This window comes from Diceros bicornis, chromosome 29, assembly GCF_020826845.1.
Source record: "Diceros bicornis minor isolate mBicDic1 chromosome 29, mDicBic1.mat.cur, whole genome shotgun sequence".
Taxonomy (NCBI): domain Eukaryota; kingdom Metazoa; phylum Chordata; class Mammalia; order Perissodactyla; family Rhinocerotidae; genus Diceros; species Diceros bicornis.
The window spans coordinates 38,799,553-38,817,992 of record NC_080768.1 but is presented as its reverse complement, the minus strand read 5'-3'; the positions used below and the strand labels follow the sequence as shown (position 1 = coordinate 38,817,992).

Genomic DNA, 18,440 nt, shown 5'->3' with positions numbered 1-18,440 from the left:
CTGCATGCTAGGCTCCCACACGAGGCACAGGGATTTGCAGCCTCGCCTCAAAGCCCAGCCTCCCCACTTACCCATCCCAGCACGGAGGAGGCAAGGAAGCATCTAGGCAGGCTCCACACTCCCCCAGAGGCTTGGGCATCTGCACAGGAAGGGGCCCGAGCACCCCAGGACAGCAACGTCTGAGCCTGGCCTCCTGGCCCTCAGGGGAGCAGCTTCAGGCACTGTGACTTCCAGCTGCCTCAGGAGCCTCCAGGGGCCCCTCGGGTACCCATATTTTCCTAGATGCTGGACTTGGGGGACCAGGAGCAGTGGACCCTTTGAGAATGAACAGAGCTTCCAGAGCTCATTCTCTCTCTCTCTCTCACATGTATATACACACACACACACACACACACACACACACACCCCACCCCCACCCACACACACACACACCCTGGCTGATTTTACAGTCAATCTTTCAAAGTGCAATTTGTCTAGGAAAAGCCAATGTGAGGCCCGTGAGGGTTTCGACCAATGGCGACGCGGCTCTCGCAGCTCAGCCAGTCTCAGGCCTGTATTCTAATGGGCCATATCTTTATCAGGGAAATGTTGCTTCTCCGAACTTAAAACTTCTCATGGAGGGTCCCCAGACTCAGAGGCAGAGGAGGGGTCTGAGCTGAGGCGTGGGGAGCCGCCTTGCCCCAGGCTGGGCAGGGAGAGAGGGAAGGGGAGCTGGTGAGGCCTCTCACCTGCCCGGGAGCACCTGACTTCCGAGCAGCTGACGTGGGTGCCGGTCCCTGGGCAAGGGCTGTGCCGGGTGCCTTAGGTGGGAGGGCAGTCCTGGGCTCAGGGCTGCTTTTGACCCTCCGAACCTGCCATGGGCGTCTGGGCCACAGCGCGGGGTCTCGGGCTGTAGGGCCCGGCTGTGGGCTTCCCGCCTTCCCTGCCCCGGTCCTGGGGATCATGGAGTCCAACCTGCAGGGCACCTTCCTGCTGAACAACACGCCGCTGGCTCAGTTCTCGGAGGTGAAGGCGCCCGTGTGCCAGTACTCCGTGCAGAACTCCTTCTACAAGCTCAGCCCACCAGGGCTGGGCCCCCAGCTGGCCGCCGGGACACCCCACGGGATCACAGACATCCTGAGCAGGCCGGCGGCCACGCCAAACAGCAGCCTCCTCTCCAGCTACCCCCCCGTGGCTGGCTTTGGTGGACTGGGCTCCCAGGGGGTCTACTATGGCCCCCAAGTGGGGAATTTCTCCAAGGCTGGGAGCGAGTACCCCACCCGGACCCGGAACTGCTGGGCGGACACAGGCCAGGACTGGCGCGGCGGGCGGCAGTGCAGCCACAGTGAGTACACGGCCCACCTCACCCCACCCAGCACCACCCGCATCGGGGAGGGGGCACAGGAAGGGAGCGCTCCCAGGTGGTCCCCACCTGCTGCCCACCTCTCCTCAGCCACCATCAGACGGCCCAGCTCAGACACCCGGGGCCGTCTCTCAGCTAGTGCAGGACCGAATTCTCCCGGTCTCATTTCTACCCCAGCTTTGCCTAGACGGGCGTCTTGACTCCCACCCTCCACCCCCTACCAGCTGCCCTCCCGGGGAACCTGGGAGTCTCCAGGTCTGGGGAAGACCACCTAGCCCACACCCACCCTATGTAGCATCCACTGGCAGCTCACCTTACTTCTCCCACCCAGAGCCCGTGTCACTGCTTCATCCGAAGCAGGCAACTGCTGTCCCCAAAGAGAAGTTGCCACCACATCACCTTCCCAGAGAGCCCACTCACGCCCTGGCACCATTCAGGGACACAGAATGCACCCCGGCCCCGCCTGCAATCAAGAGAGTCCATTTCCCACCGTCCTCCTCAGGGTTTATTCAACGGTAGCAGCTACAACTGCCCAGCCTCCAGGAGCAGCAGCTGAGCCCTGAGCTGGAGCAGGTCCGACTCGGCCCTAGCTGCTGGGGGGCTCTCCTCACCCCAGCCATCCCCAAACTTGTTTTCAGAGAGCTGGTCCAGGGTCCCCATGATGCCAGTCAGCGACTGGAGGAGGTGGAGGACATGCACAGGCAGGTGAGGCTCACCTGGGAGGCAGGGAGAGTGACGGCAGCTGCAGGAGCCGTCCCCGTGCCACGGAGGCCCTGCCCAGATCAGGCAGGGGCAGGAGCGGAGGGCGCCTCCACTTCTGACCTCAGCATTCCCCCACTGCAAGAGGGGCTTGGGGCCAGCCAAGGAAACCCCGAAGCACACTGCCCCCATCTGCTACACTGCCTGACAGCCCACCCTCACTCCACCTGCAACACGGCGAGCTCCATGGGGGTAAAGACCTCACCTCTTGGAACCTATTTTAATACCTGGTTTGGGGGGCTTTAAGCCTCAAGCTGTCTCTCTCTCACCTCCATCTTCCCCGCACCCACACACCCTCTCCACTCCCCGACTCTTCAACCCCAAGTGCACATACACACAGGAAAATATCTAAGGAAGTTAGTGGCTGCATTCACACAAAGGGAGAGAAGACTGAAGGGGACGGTCTCTCGGGAGGCCTCTTCCCCTTTCTGTGCCTCAGTTTCCTCACCTGTAACATGAAGAGATGGGACATGGGCCGTCAGGCTGCACTGAACAAGGCCCGACAGGTTGGCATTCTGCATCCCTGAGTCCCGCTGCCCTCCGGCCCAGCTCCTTCCTGAGCAGGCTGCCCTGGCCAGGCGGGGACTTGGGGGCTTGAGCCTCTGTGTCCAGACTCTCCAGTGTGGTTGAAGCCACATGACTCCCAGGCCTGGTGACAGGGGACAGCAGTAACTTGGGGGTTAAGGCTCTGGTTTTCCCGGAGAATCTGGAAAGTGAGATCCCAAGAGCAAGGAAGTGGGGAGGGGAGGAATTCCCAGGCCCCTGGGCCCTGACTGTTGGTGGGAGGTGCCTAATCTGGGGGAAGGCAGCATCACTGAGGAGTAAGGACGTTACAGAGAGGCAGGAGACCAGGGCTGGGTCCCTCTACCCCTGCGTAGCTATAACCTGGGGAAGGGTTATAGCTCTTGGGGTCCCTGCCCACCCAGACATGGCAGTGGCCGCAGTCGCTATTATCAGAGTGTCAGAAGTGCTGCTCAGGTGACAGGTGTCACGATGCCCCCCAACGTCAGCGGCTTCTCTGTAGCAGGGAGCTCGCCCCGGGGAAGAGGCTGGGCAGGGCTGGCACCCCACTCATCCTGCTAACCACACACTTCCTTCCTCTGCCAGCCCCGGACACCCTGAGCGACAGCATCCACAAGAAAAAGCACACCCGTCCCACCTTCACGGGGCACCAGATCTTTGCCCTGGAGAAGACCTTTGAGCAGACCAAGTACCTGGCTGGCCCCGAGAGGGCGCGGCTGGCATACTCGCTGGGGATGACCGAGTCACAAGTCAAGGTGAGTCTGTGGGAGAAGGTGTCTGCCTCGTGGGGAAGAGCTTGCCAGGATGGGATGCTGCTGCATGGGAGAGAGGCAGCCTCGCTCTCCTGGCAACTCCCTGCTCTCAGTAGGAGGCCATCCTGGTGTTGGGCACTGCCTGCCACTGAACCCGAGAGACCATAATTCCATAACCAAAGAGTGGCTGTCAACACTGAACCCTGTCCAGAGAGCCTTATGTGTAGCACCCCATCTAATCCTCACAGCAACCTGGAGGTGGTATCGTTACCCACCTTACAGATGGTAATCTTACACTCTCCCCCCCTGGGCACCATCTCGGCCAGAAATTTCAAGAGCTGATGGCAGCCTCCGGGCCAGATTAGAACTGGATTCAGGCTTTTTCCATTAGCTAGCCAAGCGAGCTGGCCTTGGCTTACCAACTTTAAAATGAGGATAACGCCTTCTCCTACCCACACCCGCCCATGACATGGGAAGCCTTGCTGGCCAAAGCAAGGGTGAGGGAGGGTACACACTCTCAAACTACACACCGCGGAGCCTGGAATTGGTAGGTAAGCTGCGGCTGCCTCCTCAGGCTCCCAGGGGCAACTCTGATACTAGATCTTTCCTGAGGGACTTCGGGTGGGGGCACCAAGGAAGAAAGCTTTGAGCTATGCGGTACTGCTGGGCTCTATGACATGGCCACGGGCTTCAGGTGAGAGGAAAGTTGGGACAGGTTGGGACCCAGGTCTGGGCTTTGCTCAGGGCCCTGGCATGTCCAGCCACCGACCTCTGCAGCCTCCTCCTCAGCCCCACATTAACTCCGCGGAGAGAAAGCCCCCGAATCTAAGAGGAAGGAAACCATGTGGCCCCTCTTACATATCTTTCTGCTTCTTTAGGTACTTTTCTGCACTCTTCTACTATCTCAAGCAACGAGCATATGTTTTTATAATTAGGGGGAAATTATTCATGAAGTTCAGCGACGGTCTGCGAAACTAAAAGGCAACTCTTTGAACACCTACTGACATGCCCTCACCTGGGCTAAAGCATTCCCACCCCGGGGCCATTTCAACATCTTCACCCGAGTGCCCCAGACGGCAAAGGAGAAGGAAGATACACCACAGGGAGGGTTATAGCAACGCCGCAAGGGCTGCTGCACTCACAGCATTTATTTTTATTTTATTGCCTCCTCAAAAAAAAAGGACTGTGAATAAGACAGCCTACTCCATTATTGAGCCATTTACTTTACTGTAAAACTAAGAACTGCGTGTGCTTGCCACCGAGTGCAGTCACCTCCTATAAAGGGGTCCTATGAGCGTTTGATCTTCAGAGTCCTTCTCGTCCCAGGTGTGGTTCCAGAACCGAAGGACCAAGTGGCGGAAGAAGAGCGCCCTGGAGCCCTCGTCCTCCACGCCTCGGGGCCCGGGCGGCACGGGCGCGGGCGGGGACCGCGCGGCCTCGGAGAACGAGGACGACGAGTACAACAAGCCGCTGGACCCCGACTCGGACGACGAGAAGATCCGCCTGCTGCTCCGCAAGCACCGCGCCGCCTTCTCGGTGCTCAGCCTGGGCGCGCACGGCGTCTGACGCCCGCCCCGCCCCGCCCGGGCCCCGCCCCCGCCCCGCCCGGGCCCCGCCCCCGCCCCGCCCGGGCCCCGCCCCCGCCCCGCCCCCGTCCCCGCCCCGCCCCGCCCGCCCGGGCCCCGCCCCGCCCCGCCCGCCCGGGCCCCGCCCCCGCCCAGCACGGCCCCGCCCCCGCCCGGCACGGCCCCGCCCGGCTGCAGACCCCTCCCCTTCCCCACGCTGCTGGGGGGACAGCGGGCAGAGTGCTAACGGTGAGGGGCTGCGGGGCAGGAGGAAGAAGAAGAGGGAGGAAGAGGGGGAGACGAAGGAGGCGGAGGTGGGGGTGAAGGCTGCTGAGGGAGGAGAGCGGAAAGAGGGAGACGCAAACGTCCTGAGACTGGCTCCCTCTCTGCCATCTTGCAACTCTGGGCTCAGCCCTTGCCCTGCCAACTCTGCAGAGTCGTAGGTGCACGGGCAGATGAAAATGACGAGGCTCTGCGGCCAGGAAACTGGCTGTGGGGCCCCAGACATGCCGCTGTGACCCAGCTGTGGGAGCCTTCCCCCAGGGAGGCAGTTGACGGGGCGAGGGTCTCCCTTCTGCTCTGGGAGCTGGGACACCAGGGTCCTGGGCCCAGGTCGGCTACCGGCTGACTGCAGAAGAACAGATGGCACGTCCAGGTACCCTCCTCAGACCTTGGCACTTGAGGGGCCAGAGCCAAATACCTAACCCAGGCTGGAGGAAATCCACCTCAGGGAGGGGAAGTGGCTCCCAGCGAAGAAGAAACACCCCTGACACCCAAACTCAAGGATCGTGCCCCTGGAGGGAGAAATCCTCCTGGCCTCCTTTCTCCACTTCGCCCTCAGGGGTATCCCCCCCACACACAGCAAGAGACAAGAAGCCCCCACTGGGAAAGAGGGAGGTTGTAGGCAGAGGCAGAGAAAAGATGAGCGAATCCTAGCTCGATGCTGCACTGCAAGAGCCGCCCACCTGGGCTTCCCTTGGTGCTGATGCAAGGACAAGACCACCCAGAGAGAGGGGAGGGATGGTAGGGCTGGAAGGGACCCCAGAACCCTCTGCTTCTCCAGCTGGGGTACCCAGGCAGGAAGGGAGAGGCCTGCAGGGAGGGGCTGCACCAAGGGCTTGCATGGAACCCATGGCCCTTCCTTTCCTTGGCCCGCCCTGCAGAGGGCCCTTGAGCTGGAGCTGGTGCTGCAGAGGGAGGGCTGGGGGAGGTGCGGGGGGCTGGCCAGAGGAATGCAGCCCCACAGGCTTTTGCCCATCTCCACTGGCTTTTAAAAAATAAAAGTCCCAGAAACCTCCCCCTGGCTCATGTGCTTCTGTGAAACTGGCAGTGGCGGCCCTCCGGAGGGCAGGTATCTCTGCTCCCAGCGGGGAATAAATGCTCTGGGAGTCGGGAAAGCTCGCCTGACATTGGTCAAGTTTTAATCTCACCTGTTATGTGTCAGGCACTGTCCTAGGTGCTGAGAAAGCCGAGAAGAGTTTAGCAGGGTCCCTGGCCTCTGGGAATTCACGGCCTAGGAGGGGGATGATCTGTTTGGGGAACTGGGTTCCAAAAGGAGGAAAAGATATGGGAGAGAGAACAGCAGCACTACCGTGCGGTGAGCACCCTCCGAGTGCTCCCCGTGGGAGTCCTGGTGATCTCACCTGACCCCACAGGAAACCCTGGGGGTAGGTGTTATCCTCGTTGCATGGAGGAGAAAACCGAGGCTCAGAAAATACCTACACCAAGTCACAGGAGTGGGACCAGGCATCCTGAGAGTTGGTTCTAAGGCCCTCACGGTACTTGCCCGGCCGCAAGGGGCAGAAGGCCTTTGCTGTAAAAGGAGAGGCAGAATGACGTGCCTCCAAGCCCTGTCCAGCTGTAAGGATCTGAGTAGTGCAGGCAGCCTGCCCCCTGTGCTGCTTCAGATCGCTCCTCAGGCCCCAGGGTGGGAGAGTGGCCAGTGGAGTCAGCCCGGGGTGGGAATGAGGGTGGGAGGAAGACCCCAGCTGGGGGCCTCTCAGGCACTGAGGCACCAACCTTTCCTAATAACCACAGTGGGCCCAGAGGACAGGAGTGACGTGACAAGGAAACGCAGAATGCTTTTAATCTCTAACCCTCGGTCCGCAATGATGTCCACTCTCAGTCTCTCTCCACATGAAGTGGGAAGGACATAAGAAGGCAGCTTCTAAGGATTGAGCACCATCTCTGTCCACTCCCGGCCACAAGCGTGTTGAGGAGCCCTGCACTGACACAGGTGCCCTGAGCGGGGCCCTGCAGCAGCCCGGGAGGACCCGGGACTCACTCAGCACAGCTACAGAGATGAACAGCCTCTGCAGGCTCTGGGAGCCTGAGCCCTTTGAGGAGAGCCTGGGGCTGCAGCCGGGAGGGGGACGCTGTGGACATAGCCAGGGTGTGACGTCACGAAGCGGGCAGGGAGGAAGAGGCCAGTGACGAAACAGCTGTGCTCGTGCGCTTTCTTCGTACTCCTAACTGCTCTATTGCAGCTGTAACTCCTGCATGTCTGAGTCAGGTCATTCGGGGTCAGTATTAAATGGAACCTGGGGAAAGTTCTTCCCTGGAGGACATTTGCTGAGCTAAACAAAAGCTCCTCCAGTCTCAAAGTTCTGGGACGCCTGCCACCGGAACCTCTGGCCAAAAGACGCCAGCCTTCCGGCCGTCCCCTGCCTCACTCCTGCTCCCGGACGCGGCCTGAGCTCAGACAGCAAGCGGCTGAGGGGCAGCGTCCCCCATCTCACTCCATCTCACTCGCTATCCTGCTTGGGCCTCGTCAGGAGACTAGATGTGGAGTTTGAAGGAGAAGAGCTGACGGTGAAGGGCCCAGATTCCCGAGGGAAATTTGGAATAAGTCTTCCCCTCTACAAATGTGCACGTGCGTGTGTGCGTGTATGCACACATGCATGTGTGTGTCTGTTGCTGGGGAGAACACGAGGCTATCTCACCTCATCCATCATAAAGGAATGATAAGCCACAGACCCTCCCCCATTTTATGCTGCATCATAAAAGGGATTTCTTATAAATGCTGCGTGAAACAAAAAAATAAAACTTTTTGGAAATTTATGCTTCTTATAGCTCCTTTCCTACCACATCGCAGACTTTTCAGGGATGAGACAAGGAGAAAGAGATTGAGTCCCGTGCCTCCGACAGCCATAGTGCCTGCTCTGACAGGCAGCCCGGAGGCTCCAGGAGGCAGGCCCAGATTCTGCCGCATCCCACAGCGCTCACGTTTGCGGCTTCTGATGTCAGCAGGACCAGGGACATGTCCCCAGCAGGGCAGGGGTGAAGGTAGAGGATGGGAGTGTCTTACCAGGTTCCGAATGGCCATATCCTGATCGCGACCAATCAAAAAGGAGATGGGGTCCTGAAAATCCCACTTCTGGCGACCCCTTGTCATACTCAGGCCACCCCCAGGGTTTCAGCCCAGAAACCAGCTAAGCCAAGTCCTCCTGCAGCGTGGCAGAGGGGAATGCGTCCACTTGGAGCTGGGCTCGGATCCTGGCCCCACCACTCTCTGTGTCCTCAGGCGGGTCACTTAACCTCTGAACCTCAATTGACTCACCTGAAAGACAGGAATAATTGTACTCTGTAAGAGTAGAACTAACAGGTGTGCATGGCACACACAGACACCAACAGCGTCTGCTAGATATTCACGGAGGGCTTTAGAGGCTGAGTCCCAACTTGGAATCCCCGCTACACCAACTAGTCGCCGGGTCACTGCAGCCCAGTGAGCTAACCTCTGGAATCCGGTGTCCTCACCTGTAAAATGAGGCTGATGAGCAGCCCCGCAGGACTGAGGAGAGGACATGGCGTCCTGTACAATGTGTAGACCGGCGTGGGCACTCGCGTACCCGTGCACTCACACTCTCTCCTTCCTCTTCAAATTTGTGCCGCTGGGAAGTGGCAGAGCCCGTTCTCAATGGGTCTTCTCAAGGATGGGACAAGCAGGTCCGAAGTCGCAGCTACCTGCCCCTGTAAGCGTTCAAGCCCCGCAGGGGGGCTGCTACCCGGGAGGCTGCGGAAGGACTTCCCCTGCGACCAGAGTAGTTCACTGCACAATGCCCTCGATTCTGGACTCCAGGGCAGGGGCCAAGCCAGACGCCCAGGGCTGAGCTGAGCTTGCGGGTATGTTTCTTCGGGGCGGAACAGCGCTTTCACAGACACTGCCGCTGGTCCTGAGGCCGGGCAGGCCTGGGCCAGGGCCGGATCCCCCCTTCCCCGCCACCTCCACGTGCCTGCCTGGCCCCTGGAGGCATTTGGGTCTGTGTGTCCTGCTCGAATCTCTGACACTCTAAGACATGGCCTGGGCACCAGCAGCAGCAGCCTCACCCTGGGAGCTCGTTAGAATGCAGACTCTCAGGCCCCATCTCAGCCCCCTGAATCAGCACCTGCATTTTAACAGATCTCGACTGGGTTGTTATGTACACCGCAGTCCGAGAAGATGGAGAGTGGGTCTGACTGTGCGAATGTGTGGAGGACACTCCTCCTCTCAGAGCACAGAGCCTGGCCCAACATTAGGTGCTCAGCAAACAATCGTTATAGAAGGGTGTTGGTAGATTCATAGCATTCGTGACTACGTAACACAGTTGGAACCCGACTGTGAACAAAATAAGAAAAAAGCCGTGAGGAGAAGAAAGTAGCTACCACAGGGCACACACACTGCTCTCCCGGGCAAGGCCGGAGCCACCTCAGGCGCAAGACGAGACTCAGAGATCCCGGGGCCAAGACGCAGGCCCTCCCCCACCCCAGCAGGGTGCCCACGAAGGAGAATGAGGAATTTCAGAAGCACAGCCCTCCGTGGGCTTCTGGTGATAGGACTGATAACCCAGCTCAGGTCAAGGCCTTTGAGGACAGATCTGTGTTTCATGTTCAGAATGAGGTCCCAGCGCCGTCAGAGAGACTGAACTGCGTCCTTTGTCTTCTCCATAAGATGGCCGGAAGAGCATAATATTTTAGAAGGACTGTCATTGGGAAATTATTTTGCTTAGAACAATCACTCCCTGAAGATGCGCAGATAAACAACATGGTACAAATTAGAATCTGCCGTTTGATTGTTGGGTCACGTCGTTTCTGTTTGGTGCAGAGGTTGGGCTGGGGGGTCACGGAGGGATGTGACAAAAACCTGCATGGAAGGGAGTCCATCACTCGGGAGGCAGAACGAGGCTGAGGGATTCCCTGTGTCACCTCGCCCCCAGGGCCTGGAGCTCCGACAGGACCCACCTGGCATCAGGCCAGGATGCCAAAGAGGCATAGGCGTGTTCCCCTTAATGCAGGAGGCCCAGGCTGCAGGCAAGACTCCAGCACCTTCTAAGAAAGGGGCTCCTTCTCAATGCTTTACTCACACCCACTCACTTTTCTCCCAACAGCTGCGTACGATTTCGTGTCCCCGTTTTCCAGAAGCAGCAGCTGAGAGAAAGAAATGGATTGATGGCCCCCAAGTCCACGGAGAGTCGGTAGTTCAACCCCAGAGTCCGTGCTCCGTCCTTGCACCACACTGCTGTTGCAACGGCTGTGTCTGCCACCACTCTTGCTGTCACTGCCTGCTAACATTTGCTCAACAGTCACTGAGCCATGCACTGTTCTGGAAGCCTTACTTATCTCATTTAATTTTCAAAAACCCACGTGAAATAAGCACTATTATTATACCCACTTTATAGTCAAGGTCACTTGGGGCCCAGAGAAGCTAAGTAATTTGCCCTAGGTCACACAGCTTCACCCCGTCACACTGACACTGCAGCCCCCACTCTTAACCACCATGAAAGGGGAGAGAGAGAAGGCTCATGTGAATTAAGTCTGGGCTGTGAACTGTTTATAAAGAAAATTCAGATTATATATGTCATAAATTAAAATCCACACAGTCGTCACCATTTGAGGTCTGCTTTTTGCCTGGCACAGTGCTCGTTGCTGGGAATACAAACATGAGACCAGCTCTCTAGCCTCCTGATGCTCACGGTTTAGAAGGAGACCGGTTGCCAAGAAAGGAAGGGAATCAGTGCCAGTGGTGCTATGAGGCACCTCTTCACAGGAACAGATGGGCCACAGGAGGCAGAGGTTAAGACTAAGACAGAAGTTAATTAATCACATGGACACTAACAAAAATGCACTTCACACTTGATCCCCAGCACACCATACCTCCCCAAAAGTGTCGCGTCCCTCCACATGTGAGAAGGAGCAGTAGAACAGAGGCCACCTTCCTCAGTCAGACCCGCTGTGTCCGCACCACCTGAAACCTAGAACCTAAAGTGTGGATGAAAAGGAGTGACCGTACCCCCGTTTGGAACAGCAATACTGTGCTCACTAGGGCACTTCACACACTTATTCCACTTGGTTCTCAGATGGACTGGCCATCAGGCTTTGTCCCAACTTGCCCACGAGGAACTGGGGCTCGGAGCGCTGAGGAGACCTAACAAAGCCAACCCCCCTTGTCCTCCAGCTCTAAGTCCAGGGCCATGTCTACTCCCCGCTGTGCAAAGACCTGAACCCCGCAGAGGAAGCAGAGGACCAGAGGAAGGCCTCCGTCAAGACGCGCTGATCACATGCGCTGTGGCGCACCATGACAGCAAGGGGCACTTTTCTTGGTGTGGTTTCTGCTGCTTTGGAGTGACCACCAGTGTCCCCAGGTGGAGCAGACATGGCACAGCCAGAGATGTTCATGTAGGCAGTTTCCCAAGCTTGCCTGATGAGAGGACTTGTCAGACATACAGATTCCCAGGGCCCTTCCCACTCAGTGGGGCTAACAAGTGCCCCAGGACACTGGGAGGGGACACATTAGGCAAATAGTGATTTTAGAAGCCCAACTCGATGTAAATCCCCGTTTTGGCTCTCCCTGCCGGCTCTCGAGTTGTTCACAAAGACCCACGCTGAGTTCTGTGGCTTTCCTTCTCCTCCAGGTGAGCAAACGAAGGCCGCGGGGGCCGGGGAAGCACAGCTGCAAAGTGTCTGGATCTTCTTCCCGATGAAAGAGGAGACATGGGGGGACCCCGCTGGCCTCCTGCTGCCTCGCGCCATCAGCCCCGTGGCGGTGATACTTGTGAAGGTCTCATATAATCAAACCTCCAAGGGCTCTTGGGAGAGACCGTGCGCTAAGGAATTTGCTAGACCATGCCGCTATGTGCTGGGAAAAAAGGCAACGTTGGGCTTGCAGTTCTCCCTCTGCGTTCGCTGGACCGTCCCATGCCGAGGTGGAAACAGCCAGGGCAAAGGGGTCTGTGGCCACGCTGCAGGATAACTTGTAAAGTACAGCGCATTGCTCAGTGAATGGCGGCTTCTACCCTGGGAGTAGTAAAAGGGCGCAGTGCGCGTCTGTGGTTTGGGCTTGCCTCGCCCTGATCCTTGCCTTCTTCTGGTAACGCCACCCTCACTGTCCTGCCCGGAAACAACCCTCCTGCCACGTTAGATGGACCTCGTGTGGGCCGGCCGACCCCACCCCCATCTCCAGGCGTAGAAGAGTGACACAGTCCTAAACCAATCAGTGAATGCCGCTTCTCTGGTCGTGTGATGGACTTGTTCAGAGATGGGTCTAAGGCTCAGGTCCAGCCAATGAGCGGAGGACCCAGGTTGTTCCCTGGAGCAGCCCTCATCTCTCCAGCTGGAGCTCTTTTCGGCTGCTGCGGCCGGCTGGCCCCTGTGAGGGGCGCTCGCCCGAGCGGGAGCCAGCCCCGGGAAGAGGAGGTCTGAGAGACGGAGGGAGGGCAGGGGTGAATGGGTAACATGGTTTCAGGCCTGAGCTCAGCCCGGCCTGATCTGGCCCCGGCCTTTTCTGGAGGCAATAACACCCTTTTGTCTGGAGTTTGGTTGAATTGGGTTTCTATAATTTATAACGGACAGAACACTCACAGTGGAAAAAAAAATTTTTTTTTAACCCTGTTGTTTGCTGATAGGGGGGCCCTGCCAGGGAACCTGCAACACCGGGACATGTGGAGGAAGGGGAGCTGTTCCGGGTGAGGATTTCCCCGCGCTCCTTCTCTGAGGGCTGGGTCCTACCCGCTCTGCCTTTACTCCCCAGCTCTCATCTCTGGCGCGGGGGGCCAGGTTATAACAGACCACCCTTAGTGACAGAAAGGGCCTGATTACACGAGTCCTCCCATCCCCCAAGTGTTGGTTAGTTTGAGCCTTGGTCACATTCCTGGTGAGAGCAGCCTGGCTCTGGCGGGGAGGGACGCTTCGGTTCTTTGGAGGGTCTGCCGCCTCGCGCTGCCTCAGTGGAGACGGCCTGGGCCACCTTGAGGAAATCCTCAAGAGACCCCGACCAGCCACGGACTTGGAATAGCCTTGGCCGGCAGCGGCTCCCCTGCACCTGCCCCCTCACCTGCGGGGCTGATGGGGAAGAGTCAAGCTGTAGGGCTCCTTCTTGCCCCGTTTAAGCTGTGCTGAACCCACAGAGCCACAGCACAGAAGCTGCTCACATCCCATCTTGTTCCCACGTCACCTACAGGCCCAGGAGTCTCCCGCCCTGAGGTCATGGGCGTCCTCAGTTGTCCTGCTGCTCCTCTGCCAGCCGCCCCTCCTCAGAAGCCCTGACCTATTCCCTCCAATACTGTTTGTTGCTCTTCAGAGCCTGAACCAAAGACTGACCCTACCTCTGACGACAGCCTTGGGTGCAAATGGGGGAGAACCCAGTTTGCACAGGCGGAAAGAGAGCTTCAGGTGACAGGCAGGGGAGGGCTGGGCTGACCTCCAGACCCCACTGTGCAGGCCTGCCAAGAAGGTCTCCTGTGGGTAATAACCCCCTGGGGCAGGACACAGCTCGTATCCGTGAACCAATCGTTCTGCCACCCTGCGTCGTCCAGGGAAGGCGAGCGCCTGGACAGCGACAGTGCCAGAAGTGGTGGGAGAGGCTGAGGTTCCTCCACGGACAGCAGTCTGCCAGCCTCTGTCCTCACAGCCAACCCAGAGGGCATGCGTGCAGAGCCCCTCATTAGGCCTCTCTCTCAGCCGGCGACCGCCCTCATTAATCTTGGTAAAGTGAGAGAAAGCACATTCAGCTGTCCGAGCAGGAGAATTAATGCTGTGTCAATAGGAAATCAGTGTTTACCTCTGGCCTTTACATCTTCCCTCTGCTACAGAAAGCCCAGGGTGGACAGGCCCGAATGCAGGACCATGGTCAGGGGAGAGAAAAAACCTCCAACACAGGTGCCGGCCTGGGGTGTGCTGGGGATGGGTGCCAGGTGACAGGGGAGCCCTGCTGAGAGCGAGCTCCCTGGGGCAGGGAGAGGGCAGGAGCCCCTCGGCCTCAGACAAGCTGAGTGGGGACAGCACGAGGGGTCAGAGATTCTCCGTGGACTGTGAGCCCTAGGGAGACGTGCCCCCACGCCGCGTGGACAGACAGACGTGGTGCAGGAGCCTCCTTTCTCTTCCTGGGGCCACGGCTGTGACCGCTCACACCCGGCGGTCGGTACACGCAGACGCACAGGCTGAAGGGGGCAACGTCACTGACCAAGGAGCGCTGTTCACGGAGCACCTGCCGAGCAGGCGCCGTGTGGGGACTGACGGGTGTTCTCTAAGAGTCCTACACAGCAGGCATTCTGCCTTCTCAGATAAAGAAGACACTGCCGTGCAGAAAAATTCAACAGGTAAGCCTCAAGGCCACGCACGGGAGGAGGTGAATTTGAACCCAGGTCTGACTCCAAAGCCAGCATCTCCCCAAGTCATCATCACGCATGCACTTTCACACCGGGAAGGATCAGCCACAGCCCGCGAGGTCAAGTGTAATGACAGGAAGTCTCTGCGAAGGCCCTTCTGGGTCATTCTCCACTCCTTCACCCCTGGGAATGCCTCGCCTTGGGAGGGTCAGGGAGAGGCAGGGCTGGGCCGGCTAATGTAGAGGGTGAGGGTGTGTGCGTGCCTGTGTGCCCCAGGAAAAGAAACCAAATAGGCCGATAAGGTCACTCGTTTCCAGAGCAAAGCACCAATTAAACACAAGGCAGATGTGAGCAAATAAAGCTGTGGCGTCCGGAGAGAAAATCAATACTAGATTATGTGTCCCCGGCCAATCATATCCCAATTAATACAGGGCGGGTGGGGCGGGCGTGGGGAGATAAGTCCGGCCAGCAGCATGCAGGGCGGACCCGGCCTGCCCCCTCTTCCCCACAGCGGGCCCTCCTCCGGTGGGGGCCAGAGCCCCGATTCTGAAGGGCCTGTGCCTGAGGTCTCTGGGGGGCCCCTGGAACCATGAAGTGTTGGGGGAGGTGAGAAAAGGGCTCTCCTCAGTCACGTGGGCAGCTGGGGGCGGAAGGAAGGAGGGCAGGGTGGGTGAGAGGTGCTTTGGCAGGTAGGAGCTGCTGGAAAGGCAGACAACTCAGACCTGCAGGCAGGCTGCTTGATATTTAATTTGTCCCCCAAAAATAAGGGGCTTGTTTTTGGAAAGTGACAGAAAATCAGGCAAAAATGGGAAAACTGGAAAACAAATTTCTACCCCCAAGAAATGATATTGAAGCCCTTGGTTATCCTGTCCACGTTTTATTTAATTCAGAAAGTCCAGCAAGCAGTTAAATAATTTTCCAGACGGATGATAAAAGCAAATGGCAAGGGTTTGCAGCTCAGGAGCAGGTGACTGTGGGGGTGGGGTTGTCCAGAACATTCCATGGAAGGGCTTCAGGCTCATGACCGGGGTGCCAGGACGAGGCAGTGTGACACAGAGCTACCTGCCAACAGACGTAGTTGACCAAGTTTAGCGGGCCCCCTGCCCCAGGGAGGTGGCTTTGGCACGTCAGGACAAGTCAAAAGTGCCAGTGTTCTGGGGCGAGGAGCTCTGGCTGTGGGCTGGGTGCCCAGCCACAAGGGCAGGTCCAGGCCCTTGCAGGGGTCAGGACACAGAGTTCAGAGCAGGCACACCCTTCCACGAAAATTCCCAATGCTCTCAGGGAAAGGAGATCCAACATTGTGTGGGAAGCAGAGAACAAAAGTGGAGGAAAGGTGCAAATGGGTGATGAGAAGGACACCTGCTTCCGTCTCCCCTCCAGGAAGCCCCTCCGGCCAGTCCCTCCTGTCCCCTGAGTACTCCTGGACGCAAGCCCAGAGGCAGAGGCCCTTTTCAGTGGGAGTTCTGTGGGCCAAGGACTACCGTGTGCCAAAGAAAAACTAAATTTGCTAGCTGAATATTTTTTAGACATTTTGCAAGATGCACGGCCTCCCTGACAATTTTTAATGTACTAACTGCCTGGTCCAGTGAGCTGATTAATTGGTGCTGGAGAGATCAATAAAAAACAGAAAATTAAAACAATTTTAAAGTGATTAAGTAGTTTAACACCTGTCTCCCGTCACGTCAGCGCAGGAAGAAAAATAAAGCAGGTGTCGAAGGGGCCTCCTGAAGCGAGAGAAAACAGCGCCTGCCCCGGAGAAATGACAAATCACAGCTGGTGGATCAATCGGAGTGCAGGCAGCCCTTCCCCGAGCCCCTGCAGCAGCAGCAGCACCACGGACCCAAGAGCCCGGGGCACCTCCCCCGCCGCCGCTGCAGAGCAGCCCCTCAGCTGGGGAGGAGCAAGTGTCTGTCCGGACCCGAAAACAGGGCGGGAGGGGCAAGGGGAGCCGGAGAACATCTCGGCCTAGAACTCGGGATGGGATCAGATGGGAAGGGACCAGTTACCTTCTCCTGACCTCATCCCAGCCTGTGGGAGCTGAGTCCGTGATACGTGGAGGGGTTCAAATCCAATGAAAATGCATTTTGGGAGCCGTGGAGTCGAGAGAAGGAAGCACACTGTCACAGCTCTCTAGGCTCACCAGATGCTTCCTTCCGGAGGGTTTAGGTCTCCACCCTCACTCCCAAGGGAGACAGGGCCTCTCAACCTCCACCTCCGCTGGCCTCCTACTGTGCTGTACCTACGGGGGGGTGCGGGTACCTGCTGGATGAAGGCCCAAGTGCCCCCTGTAACTCCTCTGTGCCAACCTCACTACCCTTGCCACCCACCCCTCCCATCTGGTGCACAGCAGGAGTCACTCCTTTCCTGTAGTTGAATGTATTTGACTCAAAATGACTGGAAGTAAACTCATGGAATGCAAGAAACTCTCAGATTCTTCTTCTCCAACTTCCCCACCAAAATCCAGACAACAGAGTGGAATGAACGTGGACGGGGAAGTGAAGTGAAGGAGAATTAACAAAGGCTTGAGAGAAACCCTCAGGCGAAACATTTCACAAGTCTCCTGTTTTACCTTGAAAGTGGACTTGAATTTTGCACACGTAAAGTGCAGATGTACTTACTGCTACTCGTGTTCTAGAAAGCTGTAAGCATGTTGTCCGTGGCTCCCCTGCCTGGGCACACCACTGCACCACCCCAGGCGTGGGGTTGGGGCTCCAGCCTGCACACAGGCCTCAGGGCTCCTCGGAAGAGCCCCTGGGTCCTTGACCCACTCCTGCACACGGACAGCGGCCGGCTCCTGAAAACCCCGATGCTAATATGCACCTGCCGGGCCGGCAGTCACGTTTTCTCTCTCCAGTTTCCTGTTCCCCTTCAAGACGCCCCGACCCAGCAGCTTTCACCCCCAAGACCAGGACAGAAAAGGAGCTCCAAGCAACGACAGAAACCTTGCAGCAGGGTTAAAACATTAGATCTTAAAAACATTTTAAAATGTGGTTTAAACATGTAATAACATAAAATGTTTGAAAACATTAAAGCCCTCGGCTGAACTTCTTCCTAGCAATCCCCGCTTCGCAAGCCCTTCTCCTGTGAACCCACCACATTAAAGAGGAACGGAAGGGAAGTCGGCCGCAGTGGCCTGGACGAGGGCAGGCTCAAGGCGAGTCCCAACTATCAGTTTGACTAAAAGCACTTGACTAGCCAGGCTTTTCCCTTTCCCTAACCTCCTTCTGGGCTGGGAGCTCTGGCTCTATATTCAGTGGTTAGGCTGCTCCATATTCTTGTTTGGGGCCATATTAGTCTCGAAGAGGTGTCAAACCCCTTACAGCAAACTTGATGCCAATGCCAATCTCACAAAAAGTTTCCAGTCTTCGGAAATTAGCTCACTTTGTAAAATAATACATACAGCCAAACCTCCACGTAACAAAATACAGGCCATTTCTTGGCATTTCCTGCCACAAGCCGTGACTTTGGTGATTTGGCCAGGCAGGAAGCTGAAAGGTCCTGTAGGGGTCCCAAATGTGTTTTCACAGGGTGCCTACTCCAGGTGCAGCTCCCAGGTGGGCAGGACTGACCCTTGGACCCAGCTGTGGCATCAGCAAGGGTCTGTGCTACCCAGGATGAGACCGAGGGGGGCCCAGCCCGGGTACATCACCGCTCTCGGAAGCAAACCCAGGGTTCTTGACACAGCGCCCTCGGGCCTGCAGCTGCCCCTGCAGAGTAAGCCTCACACTGACGGAGATAAAGTTTCACTGGGCCCAAGTTCCAAACTCGGCTCTTTTGTTTCTGTTAAAATGCAATTGTTTTTCTCTGGAGTGTGCAGTGACTGTTCAGCATCAGGAAGATATATGAAAACTTCCACTTCAATTCAGCATCCCTTTTCTCCCAGACAAACACAGTCGGATTTTAATAAATCAAAGAGCCACAC

The 18,440-nt window shown here is 57.5% G+C and overlaps 1 protein-coding gene across 1 annotated transcript; it reads left to right on the top strand.

The window, feature by feature from the left end:
* The first annotated feature begins 641 nt into the window (after window positions 1-641).
* Window positions 642-4,953, top strand: NKX6-3 (NK6 homeobox 3). The gene is made up of 3 exons (XM_058525405.1): window positions 642-1,324; window positions 3,209-3,378; window positions 4,702-4,953. Exons 1-3 carry the CDS (start codon window positions 943-945, stop codon window positions 4,939-4,941), a joined length of 792 nt encoding a protein of 263 aa, XP_058381388.1. The 5' UTR covers window positions 642-942; the 3' UTR covers window positions 4,942-4,953.
* Window positions 4,954-18,440: the final 13,487 nt, after the last annotated feature.

Excerpts from the sequence above, each read along its gene's own strand:
- NKX6-3 (XM_058525405.1), top strand. The coding sequence starts at position 943 with ATGGAGTCCAACCTGCAGGGCACCTTCCTGCTGAACAACACGCCGCTG. Across the intron at positions 1,325-3,208 it reads CGGGCGGCAGTGCAGCCACA|CCCCGGACACCCTGAGCGAC; the intron begins GTGAGTACACGG and ends TTCCTCTGCCAG. Across the intron at positions 3,379-4,701 it reads TGACCGAGTCACAAGTCAAG|GTGTGGTTCCAGAACCGAAG; the intron begins GTGAGTCTGTGG and ends TTCTCGTCCCAG.